We start from the raw sequence: 17,623 nt of genomic DNA, 5'->3' as shown, positions 1-17,623 counted from the left end.
CATTGGCCACGGTAGAAGCCAATGACTTGCGCAAGAGCAACATGAGGCTGTCGCATACGAAGACACTTGTTGCTGTTGCCAGGGGACGGCGAGCGGAGACAAGATGCCTTACAATATTGCGTATGCGCACATGGCTATAGTCGGTGACGAAGATCAGGGTGTTGACTTTTGCTATCAGTATGATCAGTGATTTCTTCTTCCCTCAACCAGGTTCGTGCCCCGAAGAAGCCCAGCCAATGCGACAACCTTGAGTTAACATACATGCCTAGGCGGAGTGGAAAGTCACATATACCAATTGTCAACCGTTCGTCTATACGCAACTCCAAGCATGTTTGTGTGTACACTCATGCTGACAACCCCTATCAGAAACTCATAGACCGGGGCCACAAAGTCATCATCATAACACACGCCTACCAGGGTCGGACCGGCGTACGCTACCTGACGAATGGCCTCAAAGTCTACCACGTCCCCTTCTTCGTCATATACCGAGAGACCACCTTTCCCACCGTCTTCTCCTTCTTCCCTATCTTCCGGAATATAGTCGTCCGGGAGAGCATACAGATCGTTCATGGACATGCCAGTCTGAGCAGTCTGTGTCACGAGGGCATCTTGCACGCGCGAACAATGGGTCTGAGGACCGTCTTTACCGATCACAGTCTATTTGGCTTTGCCGATGCTGCTAGTATCCTCACCAATAAGCTGCTGAAGTTTACTCTGAGCGATGTCGACCATGTCATTTGCGTGAGCCATACGTGGTACGTATCAGATGTGTATCGGCTTTTTTCCAACTTGCTGATCATCGTATGCAGTAAGGAGAACACAGTGCTCCGCGCTTCGCTTGATCCTTTAATGGTCTCTGTCATCCCGAATGCAGTCGTGGCCTCGAACTTCCGTCCCTTGCATCCGTCGGAGCTTGCTCAGGCTCACGCGAGCCCAAATGTCTCCGCACTGCCACCACCGCCTCCAATGACCTCGCAGCCGCTAGGCCCCAAAGACACAATCACAATCGTCGTCATCTCGAGACTTTTCTATAACAAGGGCACCGATCTCCTGATTGCCTCCATACCTCGCATCCTGGCTCAGCACCCCAATGTTCGCTTCATCATCGCTGGCTCCGGTCCCAAGGCCATTGATTTGGAGCAAATGCTAGATCGCCATATACTGCATGACCGTGTGACATTACTGGGTCCTGTCCGCCACGAGGAAGTTCGAGATGTCATGGTTCGCGGACACATTTACCTCCACCCCAGTCTCACTGAAGCCTTCGGCACCGTCTTGGTCGAAGCAGCAAGCTGTAACCTGCTGATCGTCTGCACGCGCGTCGGCGGCATCCCTGAGGTCCTACCAGGCCACATGACCGTCTTCTCTAAACCCGAAGAAGACGACCTCGTGCGCGCGACGAGCGAAGCGGTAGGTCTCATGATGGGCAAAGATGAAAAGGGCAGAGCTGTGCGTCGCGAGCGGTTCCACGAGCAAGTGCGCATGATGTACAGTTGGTCCGACATCGCCAGACGAACCGAACGCGTCTACGATCTCATCACGGGCAACGAAAGCGATGCTGCTCTCGAGCGCAATGGAGCAGGTGATGAAAGCGGCTTCTATAACGATTCCGAGGACGCGAGATGGCGCCACTATGGCCAGCAGGTGTCGCCTTCGTCGCAATCGTTCGCCCTCATTGACCGCCTCAAGCGATATTATGGCTGTGGCATATGGGCTGGCAAGTTGTTCGTCATTTGCGTCGTCATCGATTACCTGCTGTTTGTGTTCCTGGAGCTGTGGTTTCCTAGACGTGACATTGACATTTGTCGGGATTGGCCCAAGAAGAAGTCGACAACCTCTGCTGATGACGGTGTCGGTAACGGCAAAGGCGAAAGTGACGACACTGCGCTTAGGAGGAGGTTATCTAGGCAGCAGTCGCAGCTTGATATAGCTGCTGTTAGAGACTAGCCGTGGCGTCAGTCGTAGAGTAGATATCCCCCCTTATATTCGGTTTCCTTTTATTCCCTCACAGCCTACTCCTTTCTATCATTCGAGATGTTCGCCTCGCCCCGGCTTTTCTTTCCAGGACCAAAATCAAAAGTAGCGTACAACGGACAATGATCGCTCGGACCTCTGTCCGCAGGCGTCTCCAGCATCCCAGCCGAAGCAATGTTTTCTCTCAGCGATGCCGAACAGATGACCATATCCACCTGGAAGAAGCGAAAGCGTCAGCTGAAGTCATGTTCATAACGTTTGACGAGACGAGAAGGGTATGCAAAGGGGGACACATACCCTGTCACAGCTCGACCCAAAGGTCCCACCACGCGGATAATAAGTATACCCCTTTTTGTCACGATGGAGGAATCTAAAAGTGTCTATCGCGCCCAGTCCCTCATCGTCTCCTATCTTCCCTCCCACCTCACTTCCTACACCACGACCATGCCCAAAAAACTTACCATTAAAATCCTCCCGATTCAGCACATGCTGCTCAGGAAAAGTGCGCAAACCAGGGTGTCCATCGATGCGCTCACGAGCGATATTCATGTCGCCAGCGAGAACGACAGCGTATCCTTTCCTCTCCAGCTGTTTGCATTCGCGCCGCAGGAGAGTATGCACGGCGAGTTTGCGCGTGTGCCGAGTCCCAGTCACGAGGCCGGTCCGGGGGTCTTTGTAGGGGCTCGAAGTACCGTTTACAGCGTAGATGTTCCAGATACTGAGGGTTGGGAATGCCGTTGTTGCTGGGCTAGAAGAAGGAGACTGCCGAGTCTCGATGATCGAGAATCGACCCTCGAGGTCCCAGTCCACGGTCCTCACGACGGCATTCGTGGCCTCGAGGAAGTCGACGCGCACGATTGTGCATACGCCGTAGACTTTGCGGCCGAAGCCTCGCGCGTTGTGGGGATCTGAGGGCAGGCAGAAGAAGGCGCGGTAGTCTGGTTCTTTTTTGTCGTTATTGTCGACGTGTGTAGTTGATGCTGATGATGAGGAGGACGAGGAGGGGGGACGTCGCACTGCTTTCTCTACTGCGCGTTTGGTCGCTTCGTCGTCTGGGTTCATTTTCACTTCTTGAAGACAAAGCACCGTGGGCCAGTTCTGTCTGCGCAGGAAGTCACGCAGTGAGGCATGGGCTGTGTCGTCGGGTTTCTTGTCGTGGGTCTTGGACTGGAAAAATGATTTGATCGATGGTTGGACGAAGGGGGATATGCCATTGATGTTCCATGAGTAGATGGAAAGAATATCGTTTTCGTGCTTTACAATTTCAGTCCTGTCTGGTTCGATGCGTCGTCGCTTCGTTGGCGGTGGACTTATTTCTCTGTTCATGGTTGGCGTTGGAGAGGTATGGTGGCGAATCATGAGCTTATTGGTCTTGTGTATCCCAGGATCGCTCGGTATGGTCCCTTTGTGACAATATACACGAGTGATACCAAGGAGATAGTCGACAAATTGACAGCGCGCAGCAGAGATATCAATGATGAAGTGGTGTACAGTACTTCATGTCATGAATGTACTACCCTTATCCTAAACTCCACGCACAGGACAGGGTACCCCCACTTGACCTCGGATTCAACGATCAATTACAACTATCCTACGAAATGAGGTTCCATGCCAGAGAAGCAATTGGACGATACCAACGGAGCGATGAGGAGGTAAGCAGCAAAAAGTGAATGTTTTTTCCAACTTATCCAATTCTAAGGTACAGTACATGATGCATACAGATTTACAGAAACCTAGGTAGTCGTTGTTTCTTCGAGTTGCTCACTAAGGTGTTTTGCGCTTTCCATGACTCGTTAGACTTTACCCAGATCGCGATGATGCGTGCGTGCGTGCGCGTGGATACCGTTCAAGCATGTCGTATGCTGTGAGAATACGGAGTTGTGGTAACCTAGAGGAGCTTTGATTTGGAGAACCATGTGTGAAGCACTCGTGACTTCAAGAGACATATCGTAGGCACCAACAGAACAGTGTGATATCTGACCCACCAGCGGTGAACAAAAGGCAAGGTACCTTGATATAAGGTACGGGCAACATCAACATTGGGCTGCTCCGCATGTGAAAGGCAAAGCCAAAAGGCAACCGGAGTCATGACTCGCCTGTTGCCAGTGATACGGTTATCTTGTGTTTACAGCTCGTCCAACCCTAAGCAACCTTTGCTGTACTACTGGGGGCCAGCGCAACCTGTTTGGCGGTTCATCTGTCTCTGCGACTGTGCAATCTCGTCTTAACCCTACGAGGGAATCTCAGGCCCCAGGAATATTCAATCGTTACATTGTCAGGATTGCTTTCTTATCTAGTCAATTTGTATTCTAGAAGACTATTGAACGGCCGTTGCGAATCCATCATCCAGTTCTGACCGTTGCGACCCGATAACAACGTTCCATATTTATGGTCAGCAGCAGCAGCCAGCCACCGGACAAATGCCTCCTGGCCCTGCCAATGCAGTGAAAACCGGACGCCGTGCAGAATCCTCTGCGAAGGAGGCAAAGGTGGACATTGGCAAACAGCTGGGTCAATTTGACACGCCTAATGTGAGACACAGAGTGCGCCAGTGGCAGGCCGAGGGCGGAGGTGTTGCGCAGGCACAGAACGAAATCGTGGTAGAGTACGACGATGACGAGGACGATAGGGCACAAAAGCATGAGAGTGGCACCTCTAGGAAATCAACACCCAAGGTCGACAAAGATGCAGGAACAGATAGAGAGGACTATGCTCGTCGGCGCTCACCAACAAAGTCTCCGCGACCATTACCGCGCGCACGGGCGAAGACTGGCCTGGACGATGGACGAGGAGGCTGGGTCCGGCCTAAAGTCAAGCCAAACAAGGAGCTCGAGGAGGAGATCAAGTTCGCCGGCGCACCAAAGAAGCGTGTCATTAGTGATGGCCATTGGCGAAAGGACCGATCATCACCAAAGCCCAAGGACACGACCGAGTCGAAACCCTACACCATCAACAGGACCGTAGTGTACACGGAGAACGATCCCAAGAAGCCAAGAAGACCCCTTTACGACGATGGCATCAGAGTCAGATCGATGCCTCTGAAACATGTTTCTGGCAATCGCTCCTCGCCCGACTTGATCAAACGCCACTCGCCGAGAACACCAGACTCCAGCAGACCTGTATCTAGAGGCGCCTCGGACAGACCACATCACAGCGGACCGGATCGTGACAGCGACCATAGTGCAGGCCACACGAAGCGCAAAGATAGTCGGCGAGTTCCATCACCTTCGGAACGCAGCTCAGCAGTCGGCCAAGAGAGCTCGATTGCGCCTGATGACAGTATCAGTAAACGTCATGGACAGGCGCCAAAAGCTGTAGAGAAGAGCCCAAGAAACAAGACACCGGAGTTGAAAAAGTCGCATTCCAAGAAACAGTCTGATCCGTTCATCGACGCCCCTGTCAAAGCGCCACTTGCAACACCTCCCAAGGTTCATGGCAATCGAATTGAAGCTTGGCTCAGTGCGACACCAGAAGGGCCACCAAGCGAAGCTGATGACGCCTCCGAAACCGCATCTGTATCGCGCAAGAGCGTGAAGAGTAGCCGGGAGCGCGAAGACAGGAAACCGCCTGTGCCATTACACACTGATGATGGCGCACATGCATCTTCAGCAACGTCGTCCGTTGCAGCAACCGAACTTGACCTTTCGGATAGAACATTCAACAAGCATACCCCAGGGGCGAATCTGAAGAGACAATTCCCTAGCACAGGGAAGCGTCTATCTACCATTGCGTCTGTGGAAACACTCCAAACCCGCGCTCAATCGCCTGCATTATCCGAAGTGTCAGAGCAGCTGACCATCGTCCCTGAACATGGACGAGGACCGACCAGCGGATCAGGGTTGAAACGCCGATTGACGAAGCACGAGGACCTTATGTCTGTGCTCTCCATGCCGAGAGCAGAGCCCAAGAATGCAATGTCACATCGCACAAGTAGTCGCATGCGCAGGGAGAAGATCACCCCGAAAGACCTATGGAATGAACTCTCCGTCGACGAAGCCAAGTACCAACGCGAACTCCGCACGCTAGTCGACGGCGTGATTCCAGTCTTGCTCTCCTGTGTATTATCCAAAGCCGACTCTCCGCTTGCCGCTGGGCTGTTCGGACGATCAGCACCGAGTGAGGCTACGGTCACAAAGCCAATCGTGGACATGGGCATCGCTCTGGAGCGTCTCAAGGCACACCACAAACGAATCCCTGCGAAAGAAGAGACGTCTCTCTACACCTGGGCTCAAGGCGCCACACGAATCTATACTGACTACCTCAAAGCCTGGAGGCTAGGCTTCCAAGACGTGGTCGTCAACCTCGCTCCTGCCAGTAAGAACGATAAGCCTGGCTGGGATGATGGGCTCCTCAAGAATGAAGAAGGAGACCTCGTCAATACTGATGGCGATCGGGTCGACGTGGCATTCCTGCTCAAGCGACCTCTTGTGCGTCTCAAGTATCTAGCAAAAACATTCAAGGGGTTCAATCACGTGCTGCCTTCGCCTACAGCCAACACACTGGCGGATAGATATCAACAGCTTGTTATCGAAGCACGCAAACGATCTAACGAAGAGCGCGCAAGGCTGGAAGACGAGGCGGCTGCAAGCATCGACCCCAAGCGAGCTCGCGATCCTCGAAACCTGGCCCCCTTGGCCGGTGTGAGTATCGATCCGACTCGTTGTGTCCACGCAAGAGACTACTTCGACGTGGAGCTTCGGCATTCCAGCGGACAGCAGCTCGATTGCAAGATCGAGATGATCTTGCGTGATGACGCCCCTGATCGTGGTGATGGGGGTGACATTCTCATCTGCGAAGTCTCTGACACTGGACGGTGGTTGCTGTTCCCTCCTACCAGACTAGACCTTGTGTCTGCTAGGAGTGGCAGTCGCAGTGGTGATCTTGTGGTAATGATTCGAGGCGTGCAGTCTGATGGTCGGGAGTGGCAAGAGCTCCTTTCGCTACATGCGAATGAGGATGATGCTGCACCGGAATGGATTCAGATGTTGGGCATGGAGCCTGTTCCTCCCTCGCTCAAGAGAGGACCCAGCTTCTTGTCAACCCCTGCACGGCCATCCAGCAGCCACTCCACCCCATCAAAGGTCGATTCAGGCCTGGGCAAGAGCAGACCTCCATCCATCAAGGAGATCGAAGTGCCGATAGGCGAGGTCGCTGGTTCCACGTCGAAAACGTGGGAAGACAACGCTTCGCATGTTTCGTTGGACAATACCGAGGAGGCATCACCGCTGCGACAATCGGGAACAGTACACCGGAAGCCCATTCCCCCGTCTAAGTCGGGCGGCGACAAGCCTGCTGGCCCATCTAAGTCACCATTACGCGAGCTTTTCACCTCTATCGACAACGCATTGAGTGACAGTGCGGCTGCTCCACGACTGTCTACCTCTCTGGGTCTAAAGCGATCAAAGGCAAAGAAATACCGCCAATCGCCCCTTTCACCTCCAGGATCTCCTCCTCTGTCGGAAGCATCGTCAAGCAGTTACATGGATGTGCCACAGCCTCTAAGGACTACTCGTCCAACTCATTCAAGGACACACTCAGAGGCTACGTATATGTCTGGTGATACTACGTCTACTGGCTCCAGAAAGAAGAGCTATACTGTTTGGCTACCGCCATCTACTGCAGCATCTGATGAATCCGAGTCCGACGGAGGGGATGCAGACGAGCTTCTACAAACACCAGTCCGGCCACTCTCTCATCGCAGGACTTCATCTGTGCCTTCTATGGACCTACCCAGCAGCCCTAAGGTTCGAAGCCCAAGTGCGACTTCTCAAGATCCAACGAAGCCCGGGGAAGAAATCGACGAGCCGTCGTCTGCACCGGCGAAGCTGCAAAAGCGGAAGAAGAGCGTGTCCATCGAGGCACCGGTAACAAAGCCTAAACCTCTTTCACCTACACCTCCTCCAGCAAAACACAAGCTCTTCTCGATTCCATCCTTCACTCCAGCATTCCTGAAGAGACACCGAAGGTCATCGTCGCCATTGAAGCACCAGTATGAGCCCTCGATCATCTCAGGCTCATCGTCGGATAGCATGTACTCCGACGAAGACGATAGCGATGACTCTATAACCTCCGAGTCGTCAGACGAGTCCGACGGTGCGGAGGAACTCAAACCACCCGCATTGGACCCAATTGGAGAGTTCGAAAGACAAACACCACCAAGTTCTGAGCCATCGTTACCCAACAATACATTGTCGCCGTCCCAATCCGCGTCCCAAGCTCCGTACAGGACCGTCCCCCAACAGGCTGGAGGGGCTTCGAGGGCTGTGGCGACAATATTCTCGTGGTCAGACAGGGGTGCCTGGGAGAATCTGCATCCGCAGGAGTGCAATATCGTTGTTACACCTGGATTGATTGAAGCTTTTGATATAGATACGACACCGCCGACCACTTCGGACGGGAGTGAAGTCACCAGCCCATCTTCGCAGGGTCATCAGCCGTTGGTCGCTTTTGAGTTGACACCACTTGTTCCTCTGAGACGAGGAACTGCTCTGGACATATCAATCCGCTCTCCCCCAACGGAGAAGTCACTCATTCGCTCTAGCAACAATGTCATGTTCCGTTCGCGTAGCGCTGAAGAGTGCGAGCAATTGTACTCGATGATCAATATGGCAAGAATTAACAATCCTACGTACATTGCTCTACAAAATGCCAGAGGACCGTTCAACGAGAACACATGGGCGGCGGCCATGGAAAGACGCAATAGCAATCGTACTACCAAAAACTCTTGGTGGGGTTTGCCATCACGGAAGAGCAGCACTTATCGATCCAAAAGCTCGCGGCCTCAATCAGTCAACACGGATTCATCCGTAGGAACGATGAACAGCGCGTTCTCGGCGCTTCGAAGATTCAGTGGCTCCAACGGCATCTTCGACATTGCCAAAAGCAAGATAACTTCAAAAGATGGAAGCCTTGCCACAAGCGAGTCACTTTCTTCTGGGTCATCGACGCCGATAGTCATGGATCCGAGTCAAGGCACTCCTCTAGGGATCACAAATGCCAAAATCAGATTGCATTTTCGCGAGACCCAAAACAAATGGAGAGATATGGGATCTGCCCGAATGACCATCATGCTACCACCGAGGCCGTCTCCGAACGCCCCTGCGAGTCCCCGAACGACGGGTCTCGAGAAACGAATCTTGATCCAAGGCAAGACGCACGGAGAAACACTACTAGACGTCACTCTAGGAGAAAGTTGCTTCGAACGAGTCGCAAGAACAGGCATCGCCGTGAGTGTGTGGGAAGACAACATGGGTCCGAACGGCGAAGTGGGTCATGCGGCCGCGGTAGGCGGAGTTATGAGCTCCAAGCCGAAGATCTACATGATCCAGATGAAGTCCGAGAGAGACTGCACCTACACTTTTGGTATGGTGGGCAAGTTCCGCTACTAAGCCACAATGTGAGTAGAGCTTCCTCGACAAAAGCGACGTTGTTTCGAGAGAACATCACTGACCTCTTCGATAGACATACGGCTGTACATACAATATTAGATCCGTCAACAATCTGAGCCAGGTGGAATCACCGCCGTTGCTTCCCTACCGCGTGACGGTGATGAGGTGTTATGATACTGACATTAGCGGTGGCGTTCGGTGCTGCAGTTTGATGCTTGAGATGGGTTTTTCTTTTCGCGTGTTCTTCTAGATATCCCCATCAGTTTTCTTTTATACAGATTTCTATCATAACTTTGTTCTTCGTTGTCGATAGATCGCATTAGCTACAGTCAATGTTAATATTCTCGAAAGCTTTTCTGCAACAACAGAGACGTATCCTGAAAAAACTTACCAGAGATATCACAATGAACCATAACTAATGCACCGCGGGGTCTCTTCAAAGATAGGTAGCGCTGGCATTGGGGCGGTGTATCTTGAGATTCTCGGCGTAATCCCAAGTGTGACTTAATACAAAGCCTGTAAATAAACCGGGTTTCTCAGCGAACAAGCTGGGGGCATAATAATAGGGTATAAGGTGGAGCAAGCAAAGTCACATCAACAAGCAACCTTTCGCAAAACCATTTCTTTCTTCTTGATTCTTTCTTGTATGCAATAATATTACGTGTAAAGAACATGTCTTCCTGGTTCAAAGAGCGCCTTCTAAAGGCTGAAAGCAAGATCGAGCAGCATTTCAAAGACGGTAAGATATTACATTCCACCCCCGCTCTGGTCCCGCCCGCACGCTCGTATCGTGAGAACCCATCGTGCATTACTATATGACACCCTATGCTTTTTTTTATACCTTGTCCCGCTCAGAAACAACAATGACGCAAAGGTCTCACCATACACAAACCCAATGGCATAGTACAATATCTAACGAGACGTGATATTATTACGAATAAGCAGGTCCTCCAGAACAAGAGCACGGCGTGCCAACACCGCAGAACCGAACCCTCTTCCAAGCCTTCGAATGGCACTCTGGAGGCCAGCACTGGACGCACCTGACGCGCGAACTACCGTCTCTGGCTGAGATTGGCGTCACTAATATCTGGCTGCCGCCTGGCTGCAAGGCTAATAGTCCCAAGGGTAACGGATATGACTGCTACGACTTGTGGGATCTCGGCGAGTTCGATCAGAAATGGACAAAGGCTACGAAGTGGGGGTCGAGGCAGGAGTTGGATGACTTGATTGCTTCGGCGAAGGGATTGGGCGTCGGTGTTATTTGGGATGCGGTGCTGAATCATAAGACTGCTGGGGATAGTACGGAGGAGTGCTGGGCTGTGGAGGTTGATGCTGAAGGTACGTTTGTATGCTGGTGGTTGCATAATAGAGAAGTGGGGACTGATTCTTTGCCTGATTGCAGATCGCAGACAGGAGACATCACGACCGAAGAAAATCGAGCCGTGGATCCATTACAACTTCCCTGGCAGAGGCGACACGTACAGCCCCATGAAGTGGCATTGGCAGCATTTCAACGGCACAGACTGGGATCAGCACGCGCAGCGCCATGCCATCTACAAGATCATCGACCCTCCTGAAACAGCCCCGAGACCAGGCCAATCGACGACTCGTCGGCCGAAGGGCTGGGCACCGGACGTGGATGACCTGCATGGCAACGCGGACTATCTCATGTTCTCTAATATCGACCATGCAAACCCGGAAGTCAGAGAGGATCTCATGAAGTGGGGGCAGTGGATGGTACGAGACGTAGGGGTGGATGGATTCAGACTCGATGCAGTGCCACATTACAGCTGGAACTTTGCGAGAGATTGGGTCTGTCAAGTCATCAAAGCCGCTGTTCAGCAGAGGCGTGATCTGCTTATATTGGGCGAGTATTGGATGCCCAACGTGGCCAAGATCGTTCGGTGGGTGGACAACGTGGGACAGGGTGTCAAGGCCATCGACGCTCCGCTTTACATGAATTTCTCCAAGCTGTCACAGTCGAAGTTCAAGCTGGAGGCCGATCTGCGCAGGGTGTACCGCGATACTCTAGTAGCTGCCCGACCAGACAATGCGGTGGTAAGTTCTCTTGCTCATGGAGCCCTTACACATACTAGACTGACCGAATGAAACAGACGATGATTACAAGTCATGACACCCAGCCTGGCCAAACCATGGCCACGCGCATAGAGCCGTACTTCAAGATGCTAGCATATGCTATAATGCTTTTGCGGAAAGAAGGGCTGCCCTCAGTCTTCTACGGTGACGTCTACGGTACCAAAGGTCCTCACGCCGAGCCGCGAGCATGCGATGGCAAGGTTCCAGCATTAGTATTATGCAGAAAGCTATACGCATATGGCAAACAAGCCGACTACTTTGACAGCCGATCGTGTATTGGATGGGTTCGCCAGGGCACGTGGGACAAGACCGACGGATGCGCGGTCGTCATGAGTATCCAGAGCGCCGCAAAGTTGACCATGTTTGTCGGAGAGGAACACGCAGGTCAGCAGTGGACAGATGTGCTCGGCAACCGCGAGGAGGCTGTCGACATCAACGGGAGCGGATACGGCAATTTCCCATGCTCGTCGAAAAGTGTGAGCGTCTGGGTCAAGCAGAACGCGCAAGGTAGAGACCAATTCCCGCACTCGTGTGGTGAGCATAGATTTAGATCAAATTAGACAATAGACACGATGTACAAGCAATGTGAAGGACGCAGACATGCACGTCAGCATGCTAGACTGTGCATTGCACGGTGTTGGTGCCATATGTTCTGGTTGATAGTAGTGTCCAGGGCAAGTGCGGACCCTTTGAGACTTTTGTGATCCGTTGGAGGTATGGAGTGAAAATGGTGCCTAATTAAGCGAACCTTGCACGTCACGCGAGATAGTGGTCACTCAGGAACCATGAATACCCAAAAAGACCACAAGACACGGGCAAAAATATTAAAATAAGGTATTATACTTGCCTCTGTTCAAGACATATATGTAGTATAGTATAACAGCAGAGTAGCACTTGTTGTTAGCGAAGCTATAATAATTGCAGCAGCACAAGTAAGGTGGGACGGCTCAGAGTGGGTGGGTTTCCCGCCGAAGCTGTGAAGCTGTGAAGCTGTGAAGCAAACCTGGAAGCTCAGACCAAGCGACCCTCTTCGCAAAATGCACGTGACCGTGGTCTGTGCATCGCACACTGATTCTTCTCGGCCATCAGTCTGGCAAAGCAACACTTTCTCAGTCGTGCCTGCGAAGTAAACCCCATCAACCACCGCCACGATGTCGCTCGTCTCAGGGGAAAAGTCGAACTTCCAGTTCATCCTGCGTCTTTTGAACACTAATGTCGACGGAAAGCAGAAGGTCGTCCGCCCAAAGAATCAGCACTTCCGACCGAAGAATCATCATTAACATTCAAGCAGGTCATGTACGCCCTGACCAAGATAAAGGGTGTCGGTCGCCGCTACTCCAACTTGGTCTGCAAGAAGGCCGATGTCGATTTGAACAAGCGGTACGGATATATCCCATCGAAATGAAGAAGAGCAAAAGAGATAGATGGCGGAAAGCGTCAAGGATCGAAGACAGGAATTTGGAGCTTTTCAGAATTGCATTCTAACACGACTTGCAGCGCTGGTGAACTCACCTCCGAAGAGCTCGAGCGCATTGTCACCATCATCCAGAACCCCACCCAGTACAAGATCCCCGCCTGGTTCCTCAACAGACAGCGCGACATTGTCGACGGCAAGGACTTCCAGGTCCTCGCCAACGGTGTCGACTCCAAGCTCCGTGACGACCTCGAGAGACTCAAGAAGATCCGCGCACACAGAGGTCTTCGTCACTACTGGGGCCTCCGCGTCCGTGGTCAACACACAAAGACCACCGGCCGTCGTGGCAGAACCGTCGGTGTCTCCAAGAAGAAGGGTTAAACGTAACGCACGATCGCATGGGACATGCTGGGTGCTGGTGCAGGCTAGGCTTAAGAGGCTGCTTCGCTTTACGGATATGGCGCAAAAAACTTGGTTGTACTGCACGTTCAATGCACATTCAATGACATCCACATGTGCCCTATCCGTCATGGTTTTTTTCTGTTGGTTGCAAGCGTCTCCGATGTGCCAGATGTGCCAGACTTGTGGTTCATGACTGTGGTCCTTGTGGATTCCATGACCAGTCACTGCATGAACCATTGCTTAAGAACAGCTACAACGGATCGCATCCAAGTATTCGCTTAGTTTTCTATTTGCAATGCCCACCATCGCCTCCCAGCCAAGTCTGTTCAATCAAAAAAATCATTTCTTAGTTTTCATGATCTCGCTCTCATTGACACATGACTGAGAACATTGACTATCGATGTATTCGCTAAAACGCAGTGAAAGAAAGTGAAATGTTGCCTTGGGACGAATAAATCAGTCCGTCTCGTGGACAACAGCCATGTCTAACACCTCGACTTTCGCCCGTCCTTTGGTCTGTGTGCTGATAAAGTCGCCCAGCTGCTTGAAGCTTCCAGGCTCGACGAAACCGACCACCTCCCACTCCTCTCCCAAGACATCCTGGTTCTCGACCTGCTCGATGTAACCGAGGATGCGATCCTTGACCGTGCCCTTTGCTCTTTCTTCTCCATCGTCGTCGCCGGCTTTCGGTGCGCTCTTGACACCCTGCTTCAAGACCGGAGTGGGGCAGGTGACTCGCAGTCTCATCCTTGCTCGTGCAACGGGGATGGGTTGATGTGCGATGAGAGCCTTCATGGCCTCTAAAGCTTGCGACTTGGCCGAACGCGTCGTCACGACACCAGTCCAGCTAGGTTTTGACTTCTTCTCCTCGCCGTTCTCGCCCTCGACAGGCGTCGCAGTGCCGCTTGCGCCCAACCCGGCGTCCTTTGTCGCCGACTGCCCACCTTTGCTGCTGAGCTGATCTAGCGCCTTTTCGATCATGCCCGTCGTGTAGACGCGCTGACTCTTGGGGTCGATGAGCTTGCCGGCGACGATATCGATGACCTCGTTGTGCACGCGCTCGAGCTGCGCATTGCGCTCCTTCTCGCCGACCTGGAACTCGCCCTTGTTCAAGATCTCAAGGATGATGTCGTCGGTCGACATCTTGGGAAAGGCTTTTTGCAAATCGGCTGCCGGGGCGGTGGCGCCTTTGGATACGTTCAGGAAGACATTCGGGATCTGAAGGACGTTGTCCAGGTCTGTCTCGACGCCCGATCGCCATTCCAGCACTTTGTTCTTGTAGCATGCGATTTCGAAGCGCTTCTTGCCTGCGAGGCATGTCAGTGGTGGCGAGTCGGAGCAGATGGACAGATACAAGGCGTACCCTTCTTCATGCGCACAAGTGACACATTGGTCAACTTGATTTGATTAGACGGCTAGCAATACATGTCAGTCCAACATTTTTCTCTTTCTTATTTCCGTATATATCTTTGCAGTCAACGGTAGTCACCCACCTGACTGATACCGACGGGCATTTCTGCGTTACCGCGATAGCTTTCAAACACAGTATAGTTCAGTACAGTATGAAGTCTGGCTACAACAGAAAAAAAACGTGCTGTAATTATTGAAATCCTATATAATCATGTGTAGCAGCCCCAGCCCGCCCGCCTCCAAAACGTGATTATGGAGATTTGATTATTGATAGACCGGACCCTATGCGTCACATCTGCCAAGACCAGGACCTGACCAGAACAGAACAGAACAGACTTGGGACTGGGACTCTTGACTGGGATCATTGTGCGGAGATAGCCGTGATCAGCACTACAATCTGTCAGTGCACCCCCGTGACGTGCTGTACTGCGCTGTGTTCTGTTCATCCACGATGCCTGCAGTCTATCTGTGAATAGGTACTAGGTAGGTAGGTACTCCGTACTGTACCTTAGGAAGCCCGAGGAGTGTGCTGGACCCGGACCTTGCAGACTTGTACTACCGTATGATGGTTGGCTAAGCCCGATGGGGCAGGCAGGCATGATGTTGCCGGCGAAACGGTCACTGGTCTGCCATGGTTCCATTGGTCGCTATTGGTTCTCATGCTCAGAATGGGGCAAGGCACCAACTTAACGCCGACCCCAGCCGACGCCCCCAGAAGCCGATTGCGTACTTGTGTGTGTGTGTGAGGTGCAGGAGCCAAGCTACCTTATCTGGATGGACGAGAGAGAGAGAGAGAGAGAGAGAGAGAGAGAGAGATAGAAGAGGAACAGACAGAAGCTCAAGCACACAGACACATGACCTAAGTGTGCCTGGTCTGTCCTCCTCTGCCATCATTGCCTCGAGCCTTTATTGACTCACTCCTGCCCTTCTCCCTTTCTCTCTCATCTCTTCTTTGCTACATTACACTGCTAGGCTTTCCTTCTCATCGTATATCGTGGGAGGTCGGCATTGTTCATCTTTCACTTTGTCTACGGTGCATTCATCCGCACCTTCTACTCTTGGCTAGCTCTCGTTAACTAGGCTACCACATTCGAGCTCCCAGACAATATCATTATGAAGGTTGCAGCGTCAGCTCTCCTCATTGGAGCAGCTTCTGCGGCTGTTGCACCCCAGCAACAGGTCTTCCAGACTCCCAAGGCTGCTTCGTCGGCATGGAGGAAGCCTCTCCACAACCTGCAGGAGTCTCTCAAGACCTTGACTGGTGAGGCTCGCCAGGTCTGGGATGAGGTCGCCATGATGTTCCCCGAGGCGATGGATCAGGCCAGCTTCTTCTCTCTGCCCAAGCCCCACACCCGTAAGCACGACAGCGCGTGGGACCACATCATCAAGGGCGCCGATGTCCAGGCTGTCTGGGTCGAGAACGCCAAGGGCGAGAAGGAGAGGGAGATCGAGGGCAACCTCGAGCACTTCAGTCTCAGAACCAAGGCTGTCGATCCTAGCATTCTTGGTGTCGACAAGGTTAAGCAGTACAGTGGCTACCTTGACGATGACGAGGAGGACAAGCACTTGTTCTACTGTGAGTGGCGAACATGATCATCCAGACGCCAATTGCAAAAAGCTAACGACCGTGTAGGGTTCTTTGAGTCCCGCAATGACCCCAAGAACGATCCTGTGATTCTCTGGTTGAACGGCGGCCCAGGCTGCTCGTCTCTCACCGGTCTCTTCATGGAGCTGGGTCCCTCGTTTGTCAACAAGAAGGTCGGCCTCGACTTCAACCCTTCTTCGTGGAACGCCAACGCTTCCGTCATCTTCCTCGACCAGCCCGTCAACGTCGGCTACTCCTACAGTGGTGGCTCCGTTAGCAACACTGTTGCTGCCGGCAAGGATGTCTACGCCCTCATGTCCCTCTTCTTCAAGCAATTCCCCGAGTACGCCAAGCAGGACTTCCACATTGCTGGCGAGTCCTACGCTGGCCACTACATCCCCGTCTTTGCCTCTGAGATCCTTTCTCACAAGAAGCGCAACATCAACCTCAAGTCAGTCATGATCGGAAACGGTCTCACTGATGGTCTTACCCAATACGACTACTACCGCCCCATGGCTTGTGGTGAGGGTGGCTGGCCCGCCGTTCTTGACGAGCAGCAATGCCAGGCCATGGACAACGCCCTTCCCCGTTGCAAGAGCCTGATCGAGAGCTGCTACAACAGCGAGAGCGTCTGGTCTTGTGTTCCTGCCTCGATCTACTGCAACAACGCCATGATCGGTCCTTACCAGAAGACTGGCCAGAACGTCTACGATGTTCGCAAGCCTTGCTCTGGCGGCGATCTATGCTACGACGAGCTCGAGTGGATCAGCACCTACCTCAACGAGGACAAGGTCATGAAGTCTCTCGGCGCTGAGGTCAGCAAGTATGACAGCTGCAACTTTGACATCAACCGCAACTTCCTGTTCGCCGGTGACTGGATGCAACCCTTCCACCGCCTTGTCCCTGGCATTCTCGAGGAAATTCCCGTCCTCATCTACGCTGGTGATGCCGACTTCATCTGCAACGTAAGTATCGCCTTTGCTTGTCTACCAGTATCTCCAAATCATTCACTAATGACCATAAAAAGTGGCTCGGTAACCTCGCATGGACCAAGGCTCTCGAGTGGCCCGGCAAGAAGGACTACAACAAGGCGCCCTATGAGGACCTCAGCCTCCTCGAGGACGACTCCAAGATTGGCTCCATCAAGACATCCGGCAACTTCACTTTCATCAGACTACATGCCGGCGGTCACATGGTCCCTTATGACCAGCCCGTTGCCAGTCTCGAGATGGTCAACCGCTGGATCTCTGGCGAGTGGTACAACTAGGATGTTTATTTGAGATGTCACGTTAGAGCTCCGGAATCGCAGAATGATATGAGTTTAGTTAGTGTCCCTTGGTTGGACTATTTATG

At 52.6% G+C, this 17,623-nt stretch overlaps 7 protein-coding genes across 7 annotated transcripts; 5 read left to right on the top strand and 2 right to left on the bottom strand.

Annotated features, from left to right (window-relative positions):
* Positions 1-103: 103 nt before the first annotated feature.
* Positions 104-1,947, top strand: AAFC00_003048 (uncharacterized protein; the record flags this gene model as incomplete). Its single annotated transcript, XM_069342461.1, has 5 exons — positions 104-120; positions 179-210; positions 270-304; positions 367-755; positions 810-1,947. 5 exons carry the CDS (start codon positions 104-106, stop codon positions 1,945-1,947), a joined length of 1,611 nt encoding a protein of 536 aa, XP_069198961.1.
* A 65-nt stretch (positions 1,948-2,012) lies between these two features.
* AAFC00_003047 (uncharacterized protein) lies at positions 2,013-3,300 on the bottom strand (the record flags this gene model as incomplete). Its single annotated transcript, XM_069342460.1, has 2 exons — positions 2,013-2,189; positions 2,272-3,300. 2 exons carry the CDS (start codon positions 3,298-3,300, stop codon positions 2,013-2,015), a joined length of 1,206 nt encoding a protein of 401 aa, XP_069198960.1.
* Positions 3,301-4,394: 1,094 nt separating this feature from the next.
* AAFC00_003046 (uncharacterized protein) lies at positions 4,395-9,362 on the top strand (the record flags this gene model as incomplete). Its single annotated transcript, XM_069342459.1, has 1 exon — positions 4,395-9,362. One exon carries the CDS (start codon positions 4,395-4,397, stop codon positions 9,360-9,362), a length of 4,968 nt encoding a protein of 1,655 aa, XP_069198959.1.
* A 672-nt stretch (positions 9,363-10,034) lies between these two features.
* Positions 10,035-12,019, top strand: AAFC00_003045 (uncharacterized protein; the record flags this gene model as incomplete). The annotated part of the gene is made up of 4 exons (XM_069342458.1): positions 10,035-10,101; positions 10,308-10,700; positions 10,765-11,420; positions 11,477-12,019. The coding sequence occupies 4 exons, from the start codon at positions 10,035-10,037 to the stop codon at positions 12,017-12,019; spliced, it is 1,659 nt and encodes a 552-aa protein (XP_069198958.1).
* Positions 12,020-12,610: 591 nt separating this feature from the next.
* AAFC00_003044 (40S ribosomal protein uS13) lies at positions 12,611-13,254 on the top strand (the record flags this gene model as incomplete). Its single annotated transcript, XM_069342457.1, has 3 exons — positions 12,611-12,691; positions 12,751-12,839; positions 12,957-13,254. The coding sequence occupies 3 exons, from the start codon at positions 12,611-12,613 to the stop codon at positions 13,252-13,254; spliced, it is 468 nt and encodes a 155-aa protein (XP_069198957.1).
* A 477-nt stretch (positions 13,255-13,731) lies between these two features.
* Positions 13,732-14,789, bottom strand: AAFC00_003043 (uncharacterized protein; the record flags this gene model as incomplete). Its single annotated transcript, XM_069342455.1, has 3 exons — positions 13,732-14,582; positions 14,639-14,690; positions 14,769-14,789. 3 exons carry the CDS (start codon positions 14,787-14,789, stop codon positions 13,732-13,734), a joined length of 924 nt encoding a protein of 307 aa, XP_069198956.1.
* Positions 14,790-15,798: 1,009 nt separating this feature from the next.
* AAFC00_003042 (uncharacterized protein) lies at positions 15,799-17,537 on the top strand (the record flags this gene model as incomplete). The annotated part of the gene is made up of 3 exons (XM_069342454.1): positions 15,799-16,261; positions 16,319-17,235; positions 17,298-17,537. 3 exons carry the CDS (start codon positions 15,799-15,801, stop codon positions 17,535-17,537), a joined length of 1,620 nt encoding a protein of 539 aa, XP_069198955.1.
* Positions 17,538-17,623: the final 86 nt, after the last annotated feature.

Source organism: Neodothiora populina (assembly GCF_041146345.1).
Source record: "Neodothiora populina strain CPC 39397 chromosome Unknown canker_contig_15, whole genome shotgun sequence".
Taxonomy (NCBI): domain Eukaryota; kingdom Fungi; phylum Ascomycota; class Dothideomycetes; order Dothideales; family Dothioraceae; genus Neodothiora; species Neodothiora populina.
The sequence above is the reverse complement of the archived record's forward strand: the minus strand, read 5'-3'. Positions and strand labels throughout refer to the sequence as shown.